Source organism: Microtus ochrogaster, linkage group LG2 (assembly GCF_000317375.1).
Source record: "Microtus ochrogaster isolate Prairie Vole_2 linkage group LG2, MicOch1.0, whole genome shotgun sequence".
Taxonomy (NCBI): Eukaryota; Metazoa; Chordata; class Mammalia; order Rodentia; family Cricetidae; genus Microtus; species Microtus ochrogaster.
Genome location: NC_022028.1, coordinates 53,671,854 through 53,680,484, shown reverse-complemented (window position 1 = coordinate 53,680,484; position 8,631 = coordinate 53,671,854). Strand labels below are relative to the sequence as shown.

At 50.2% G+C, this 8,631-nt stretch overlaps 1 protein-coding gene across 1 annotated transcript in view; it reads right to left on the bottom strand.

The window, feature by feature from the left end:
- Positions 1 to 4,903: 4,903 nt before the first annotated feature.
- LOC101994307 (class II histocompatibility antigen, M beta 1 chain) overlaps positions 4,904 to 8,631 on the bottom strand; it is an 8,786-nt gene continuing 5,058 nt past the window's right edge. Inside the window, exons 3-6 of the mRNA XM_005360424.3 lie at positions 7,692 to 7,976; positions 5,731 to 5,847; positions 5,554 to 5,589; positions 4,904 to 5,204 (exon numbers count right to left, since the gene is read on the bottom strand). Of these exons, the coding sequence (XP_005360481.1) occupies positions 5,194 to 5,204; positions 5,554 to 5,589; positions 5,731 to 5,847; positions 7,692 to 7,976 (449 nt within the window). The 3' untranslated portion in view covers positions 4,904 to 5,193. The remainder of the gene's footprint in view (positions 5,205 to 5,553; positions 5,590 to 5,730; positions 5,848 to 7,691; positions 7,977 to 8,631) is intronic.

Genomic DNA, 8,631 nt, shown 5'->3' with positions numbered 1-8,631 from the left:
TCTTCTCTCTCTCTCTCTCTCTCTCTCTCTCTCTCTCTCTCTCTCTCTCTCTCTCTCTGTTATCATAAGCCCCCAACCAAATGCAACCCTGGATATTCCTTGATGACTTTTGTTCACATCGCTAACCAGTTCGAGGAATCTAGGTTTGGATCTCACTGTGGGCTCCACACAAACACAAACCTGGGAAGGGATGTTAGAATTCCGGCTTCCATGCATCTGGCCACAATACCAGGAAGGAGCATCTTTACAGTCTGAAAAAGATGGAGCCCAGCAGGTCAAAGAGCAGTCTTAGGGGGCAGGGGTGAGGATATGGCCAGTTGGCGAGCTGCAAGGGGGTGAAGATGTGGCCAGTTGGTGCACTGTTCTCCTGGCATGCAGGAAGCTCTGGGTTTGATCTCCAGGTGTGGTGGGGGATCAGAAGCTCAGGGTCATCCTTGCTACCTAGAGACTTCAAGGCTACCCTGGGTTATATGAGACTGGGAGGTGAGAGGCAAGGTAGCTAAGGGGTTAAGGGTCTCCCTATGTAGCTCTGGCTGTCCTGGAACTCACTCTGTACCGGGGCTGGCCTCAAACCCACAGAGATCCTCCTGCCTCTGCCTCCCGAGCGCACCACCACTCCCAGCTTTGGACTACAGTCTTACAGCCACCTCTACTCCCTGTTTCTGCAGCTGCCTCTGCTTGTTAACATGGCCCCGCTGAAACAGTCTCTTGGTGTATTTATGCTAACTCACGCGTGCTATGGCTTGTGAGTGGAAGCAGGGAACAGCTTGTGGAGTTGGTTTCCTTCTTCCACCCTGAGGGTCCTGGGGATGGAACTTGGGTCATCAGCCTTGGGGTCAAATGCTTTTGCCTACTCAGTCGTCTTTCTGGCCTTAGGAACTGTTTTGTAATTGTGTGTTTTGTCCTTGTACAGACACCCCGAGGAAGGTCTCTTTGTCTCTTTGGAGCTACTGTTGGCATTTGGCCAATTTTGGTGAACCCACCAGGATTGTTTCTGTCATTGGAGGGTGGCTGTTTTTGTACAACTTGGATTTGAAAAGTTGACCCAGAATTTTAGGGCTCAATAGTCGCTAGAACTTAAGTTACTCCAAGAAGACAGATGTCTGATGTGCCCTAGAGTTTCAGAGCTTTTAGTTCTGCTGGCAGAGTGTACAGTCCCTTAATGTCATTGTTATCAACAGGAACAAAGTGATCCAGTTGGCTAGATGTGGTTAATAACTTTTCTTAGTAGGAATTATTGGTTGTGGTTCTAGGAGTTTAGGTCAACTTACCCTCCCCGGGGACTCCCTTAGGTAGCTTTAAAATAGGACTCTGTCCAGCCAAAATCTGGAAATGCTTTAAGCCAAATTATTGTAGACAATAAGAGATGTCTTTGGGGACCTAGTGAGAATTTGAATATTCTCAAGCGTGAAGACTTGCTTTGAATAAAGTAGGAGGTTTGGGTCAGCAACAATCACAACAAAACTGTGGTTAGCACAGGACGTAGCCTTACATGCCTCAAGATCAGCTTCCTCACCACATAAGAAAACAGACCACAGGGGATGCTTAGTTTTTAAAAGCTTTTTAACATTAAAAATGTTTTAGGATATATATATGAGTCAGATGTGGTGACTCATACCTTTAATCCCTGCCCTAGGGAAGTAGAGGCAAATGGATCTCTGAGTTTGAGGCTAGCCTGATCTACACAGCAGCAGTGTTTCCCCACCCAAGCATTTTCCCCTTGGTTGACTCTCTCTGTCCACGCAGCCCTTGCTATAGGGTAGGATTCATGTTTCACTGCTCGCGGAAGTAGCTTCCTGGGGGCTCACACAGAGGTGAGCCTTTCACTTCTTAGATTTACCTATCCGTTCACATGAAAGGGCTCGAGATGCTCGGCTATCGCGCCTCAAGTGTGTCTCCACAGCTGAGCCAAATGAGGTTCCTTCTAACCCAGCACCGGGCTAACACGGTAGAGAACCTTGGTGTTTCTGTGATGAGGTGCTCAGAGAATTCCTAAGCTGAACAGAAGTCCCATTTATTAATTGTTTCTCTCAGTGTCTGTGCTGCTGGGGTTCTATTTAGGAAGTGGTTCCCTGTGCCAATGAGTTCAAGTGTACTTCCCACTTTCTCTTCTGTGAGGTTCAATGTGGCTGGATTTATGTTGAGGTCTTTGATCCATTTGGTCTTGAGTTTTGTGCATGGTGATAGATATGGGCTATTTTCATTCTTCTACATGTTGATATCCAGTTATGCCAGCACCACTTGTTAAATATGCTTTCTTTTTTCCATTTGATATTTTTTGCTTCTTTGTCAAAAATCAGGTGTTCGAAGATGTGTGGATCGATATCCAGGTCTTCTGTTCGGTTCCATTGGTCCTCCTGTCTGTTTTTATGCCAATACCAGGCTGTTTTCAGTCCTGTAGCTCTGTAGTAGAGTTTGAAGTCAGGGATTGTGATGCCTCCAGAAGTTCTTTTATTGTACAGGATTGTTTTGGCTCTCCTGAGATTTTTGCTTTTCCATATGAAGTTGAGTACCATTCTTTCGAGGTCTGAGATTTCGAGGTCTTTCGAGGTGCTGAGATTTTGATAGGCATTGTGATGAATCTGTCAAAATATCATAATCTTTTAAAAACACTAAAAAATGCTTAGAAATGGATAAAACCTGAAGCACTGGGAATTTGGGATAATTTTGCTGCTGTTAAATGTGGGACTTGTGGGAAAGAAAGGCATTGCAGCAGGTATGGCGGAAACCAATCTTAGAGGGAAATGGTCACCTTTAAATATGATTAACAGGAACCAAAATAAAAAAAAGAGTAGTGTGAGCTAAGCACAGGTGAAGAGGGAAGGAAGCGAAAAGATAAGAATAGCAAAGCGAAGCGCCGAACTTGGAGCAGTGAGGGAGCAATGCACACAAAAACTGGAGACCACACGTAGACGTGATGTTCCAGGAAAGAGGGTGAGGAGCCGGTGCACCCCGCTCCGCTCCGGTGTAAGGACTCCGCATCGCAGAAATGAGACCACACTTAGACATGATGTTCCAGGATAGAGGGTGAGGAGCCTGTGCACCCCGCTCTGGTGTAAGGACTCTGCATCGCAGAAACGAGATCACACTTAGACGTGGTGTTCCAGGAAAGAGGGTGAGGAGCCTGTGCACCCCGCTCTGGTGTAAGGACTCTGCATCGCAGAAATGAGACCACACTTAGACATGATGTTCCAGGAAAGAGGGTGAGGAGCCTGTGCACCCCGCTCCGGTGTAAGGACTCCGCATCGCAGAAACGAGCAAGGAAGCACACGAGAGCAGAACATCTTCTGTTCTTCATAAGACATGTATATATGAACCTGAGTAAAGGCGCAGTAAACGGCGAGCTGACAGGCATAGGGGGCTGTGGGGCGCTTCACAGACAAGAGTCTGGGGCCAGAGAGGTGGCTCAACAGTTAAGGGCACTGACTGCTCTCCCACAGGACCTGAGGCCAACCCCCTCCTCCCCCAGCACACACTGCTGCTCGTGGGCCATCTTTGTGGTCCCTGCCCAGATCCACTTGAATTACTGAGCACTCTCCGCGTTCCTCGATCTCTCCATCTTTTGGCAGAGGAGAAAAGCGTGGCTGGAGTGGGGGAGCGTCACTTGGGAGAACACAGTGACTTTGGATGTCAGAGGGCTACCACCCTCTCCCCTAGACCTCACACACATTGAAACCATCTAGGGAAGAAGGGCCCAGCCTCCCCTCCCCCCGCCCCACCCCCGTAATCTCCCTCCCACCCACGCCTGCCACGGTGAGAGTGCAGTTTGTCTCCTGACCTGTTCCCTGCCTCATCAGACCCTGGTCCCCAGATTCCCACATACAAGTGTCCACAGCCCATTGCTCTCCCTCCTAATCCTGTTGGGTTAAACTCCTTCCTGGCTTATCTTCATTTCTTTTTATGCCTTAGGTTTCTCTTACTTTTGTTATTAATTTATTCATTTCTGTGTGTGGGCATTTGGATTGCATCTGTCTGTGCACTGATCCGGGTCCTCTGGAAGAGCAGCCAGTGCTCTTAGCCACTGAGCCACCTCTCCAGCCACACACCTTTCTTTTTCTGGCCGACAGCTGACTTCCCAACTCTAATTCCAAAAGCAACTCCACAGACCAACTTTCTACACCCAGCTCTGTCTCCGCTGGAAAACAGATGTCTCCAGACGGTCCCCTCTGCTCTAAAGAAGCAATCACCCCTTCCCTGTTGACGCTATGGGAGGAACAACCCAAACACTGAGCAGAGACCACAGAGACCACTGCTGTGGGCTCTGGGAATGCTGGGTGCATTCGTGGCTCTTTACATACGTGATCATAAGATCACTCACAGGTTGGCAAGGTGGATCAGTGAGTGGAGACACCCACTGCCAGGCGAACGACCTGAGCTCAACCCCTAGAACCTACAGAGTGGGAGAAGAGAACCCACTCCTGCAAAGTGTCCTCTGACCTCTAGATGTGTGCAGTGGCAAGTGCATGTCACACACACACACACACACACCACATACATGCACACACACATGGACACATGCACATACACACACCACTCGTACAGGTGTGAGTGCACACACACACACTCCTCACATACGTGCACACACACGGACACACACACACACTCCTCACATACGTGCACACACATGGACACATGCACATACACACACAGTAAATAAAATGCAGTTTCAAAAGGCCTCCTATGAGCTAGGCTGTTAGCCCCTCCCTCTCCCTCACACGGTGACTCCACCTCATTACAGTTTAATTTCTTCTTACGAATTATGATTTCAAAAGCTGCCTGCAGATGTTTCATACAGGAGAGATACTGGGCGGTGCCACTGGCTATGTCACAGGAGAGGCTCGACTTCAGCCACACTCTGCCGCCATCCCTTCTCCAAAGCCGCAACAAACTTGAGGAAGGCCAGTGATTCCAGCAGTTTATTTCTTAGGCATGGTCACTCACAACATATTGCCCTCTGTCATGGGGTGGAGCCTTCCGGAGGGCCTTGACCCCTCCTCAGATCAGCTTGCCTCAGAAAGAGCCCGGGAGAGCAACTGGATTATGAATACCTCCAAGCTGCTAATATTTACATGGGGACGGGGAACCAAGTAGAGGAAATTATGATGCAAGAAAGCGGGGTGTCCTGAAGACGTTGGAGGCCGAGGAGGCATCCTCAAGAATCGGAATCTCCTTCTCTGTGTGGGATTCTGTCCTCTAGCGCCGTCCTGGAGACAATAGGAACAAGAGTAAGCGAAGATGGTTCGACAGACCAACATCTGTCCATGTGACCCCCACCCCTGACGCCAGAGGCTTCAGACACTGACAGCACCAGCACCCAGCTACCCTGACAAAGACAAAGACGTGACCTCCAGCCCCTCCTCACAGGTACCCTGCAGGGTCGGAGAGGGAACTCAGGTTCCCTTCTTCCATCCCTAGAACCATAGCAGCCTGAGTGTGATGTCTTCACCCAACCACCCCCTTTGATAAATGGTCCTTGCTCTGAGCACCATTAACGGAACACAGCACCCCACCCCTTCTGAGGGTCAGTGAGCCCCAAATCAACAGGAATGGTACCTTCTGGGTAAGTGGATCCAGGGAGAGGAATGTAGCCTAGAAGAGGAAGACACTGATTAGACCAATCCTCGTGGATGAAAGAATCGAACTCTTTACAGCAGAAGACGTGGGAATGAGAGAATTGAGCACAGAGACTGAAGAACGGGGAGGGCTGGGAGGGCTCAGGGGATCACTCACTGGAGAAGCGGGACTTCCGCCAACTGAAGAAACCAAGACAGAAGATGATGAAGCCCAGGCCCAGGGTGGTTGCAGACACAGAAACCTTCACCGTCTGGATGGGGGACAGCCCTACCGCTGCAAAGTAAAGGAGAACCCTTAGAACTAATGTCTACAGCTTAGCCTCAGGCTGCTCGGTTTCCTTCGGCCTGCACCTACAGGGGTCAAAGGTCTTTATTCTTTGACCCTTATCCCCAGCATCCAGCCTGGAGAGTCTGATGCTAACCAACTCACTCCCAAGAAAGTGGCTTTTTATGACCCCATCATCCACTTCCAGACAGCCCTGGGGAACCTGTTTACCCAGAATCACCTCCCAGTTCTGTCTCCCTCTCCCCAGGTGGAGACTCCCAAGGCATTCTCTGTGGCTCCTCCACTGCCAGAGCACCCTCCCCAGCAGCCAGGGGTCCCTCACACCCATGGTAATGTTAACTCCCATCTCTGCTCTGAGCAGCTTCCTATTAGAAGGTCTCCTTTCTCTGCAGGCCTCCAAGGTCCCACGGTGAGAGTCCCCTACATTCACGTTGCCCATATCTCCCTCCATCCCACCCTTCTGCATCCCGCCTGCCAGAGATGCTTCTATCTGGACTATAGTCCACCTGGATTCTGGCCCCATCACCAAAGGAACTTGTTGCACGCCCCACAAAGGAGACCGATCCTGGGAAGCTCAAGGGCATGTGTGCCCCCACTCTCCTCTTGCTTCCCACCTGTGCTGGCTAGTCCTGTGTCAGCTTGACACAGGCTAGATTCATCTGAGAGATGGGAACCTCAACTGAGAAAACGCCTCCATGAGATCGGGCTGCAGCTGCAAGCCTGTAAGTCCTTTTCTTAGCTAGAGATTGATGGGGGAGGGCTCAGTCCGCTGTGGTGGGGCCACTCCTGAGCTGGTGGTCCTGGGTTCTATAAGAAAGCAGGCTGAGCAAGCCATGAGGAGCGAGCCAGTATACGGCGCCCTCCATGGCAACCTGCTTTCAGGTTGCTGCCCTGTTTGAGCTCCCGTCTTGACTTCCTTCAATGATGGACCAGCGCAAGCCAAATAAACCCTTCCCTTCCAACTTGCTTTTGGACGTGGTGTTCCATCACAGCCATAGTCACCCCAACCTGGACACCATCCACTCCCAGGGACCCACTAAAACAGACACACACTCCCCACAGGGGAACCGACTCCCTGCCTGACTCTCTAGCTGCCCTTCCGTTTCCTCATTTTTTTCTAAGATTTATTTATTTATTTTATGTTCACATGCCAGAAGAGGGCACCAGATCTCATTACAGGATGGCTGTGAGCCACCATGTGGTTGCTGGGAATTGAACTCAGGTCGTCTGGACGAGCGGGCAATGCTCTTAATCACTGAGCCATCTTCTTTTCAAACAATCTCCAAATCTGTATGCACCCCCTCATTATGTATGCACCTCCTCATTACCTTTACGTACCCCCAGTCCTAGGGTTCAAACAGTGTCAGTGAGTTCTATATCAACTAACCCTTCACGTGCCCACCAAGTGTCTACAGCCACAGCTTCATCCCCTTAGGCTCAAAAGAGGCTGCCCAAATCCAGCAGAGCCCTACACCGAGAGAAGAGCCCTTCTTCTTCAGTCTTCATCACTTTTTCCATGCCCAGTCCTGACCTGACAAGATGGCTGAATATTAGGAAAACTAAAACAGCCAATTCCAGAGCTTTGTTCCAGAAGTGTTATCAAACCTACATTCTTCTGGGGAGACAATCAGCCTCTCCTCTCTCCCTCAAACTGATGGATGACATCCACGCCATGACTTGTCTGTCCTTTAGTCCATGGCCCTAACTCGCTGCAAACCCTTAGACTTCCCATCCCAGCATCCCTTTCTCTACCAGGCATCTCTCCACGTCTCACTCGGCCAAATACCGATGTTCCTCTCCCAACCACCAACATCCCAATTCCCACCACTTACTCCAGTCCTGACGGACTGGCTCGGAGGTCCCTTCGTGCTGTACCACACAGGTGTAGATGTCCCCGTAGGAGGGGGTTAAGGCTAGGTAGGAGACAGTCTGGTATGTCCAGTCCCCGTTGGTCTGGGCAGTCCTCTCTCTGTTGTTGTGAGGCATGACAAGGTGCCCGTTCTTCATCCACACGATGCTCACGTCCGCTGGATAGAAGCCCCACACATAGCAGGCCAGCATCACAGGCTCCCTCGTGTTAACTGGAGCAGTCTGGGCTACTTGAACAGACGGTGGTCCTGTGTGGGAGAAACAACTGTGGTTTGAAAGCCCCATTTCGTCTTCAAAGACTTCTACAGCCACCAAGTGAGAGAGAAAGGATGCGTCCCCACCTGGCTGGATCTCTCTTCCTCTCTTGTTGCCCCTTTCTTTCTCCTTCAAAGTCATGTTTGATCACAGATGGGAAATGCCGCCTGGGCCACGAGCTGTCTGGACAGTGTCTGTGTTTATCTCGCATGGGCACATGCTGTGTGTTTTCTGAGGTGGGGTCTCATACAGCCCAGGCTAGCCTCGCACGCACAATGTAGCTGGGGATGGCCCTAACTCTTAGTCTCCTGCCTCCCCGCAAGTGCTGGTACCATAGGCCTGCACCATGGTGCCTGGCAATGGGATTATTGATATGGTCATCATCTACCGGTTATCCCCCCAAGTGACTCTCCTGCTTGCCTCTATCAGAGTATTTTTTTAGCAATATTTTAGTGAAAATACAAGAATTTATGTTAAACTGAACCTGATAGAAAAGAAAGTGGGAAGTACCCTACAACAGATGGGCACAGGAGATCGCTTCCTAGGTACAACCCCAGCAGCACAGACATTAAGGGCCTCATTGAATAAATGGGACCTCCTGAGACTGAGAAGCTTCTGTAAAGCAAAGGACACTGTCACTAAGACAAA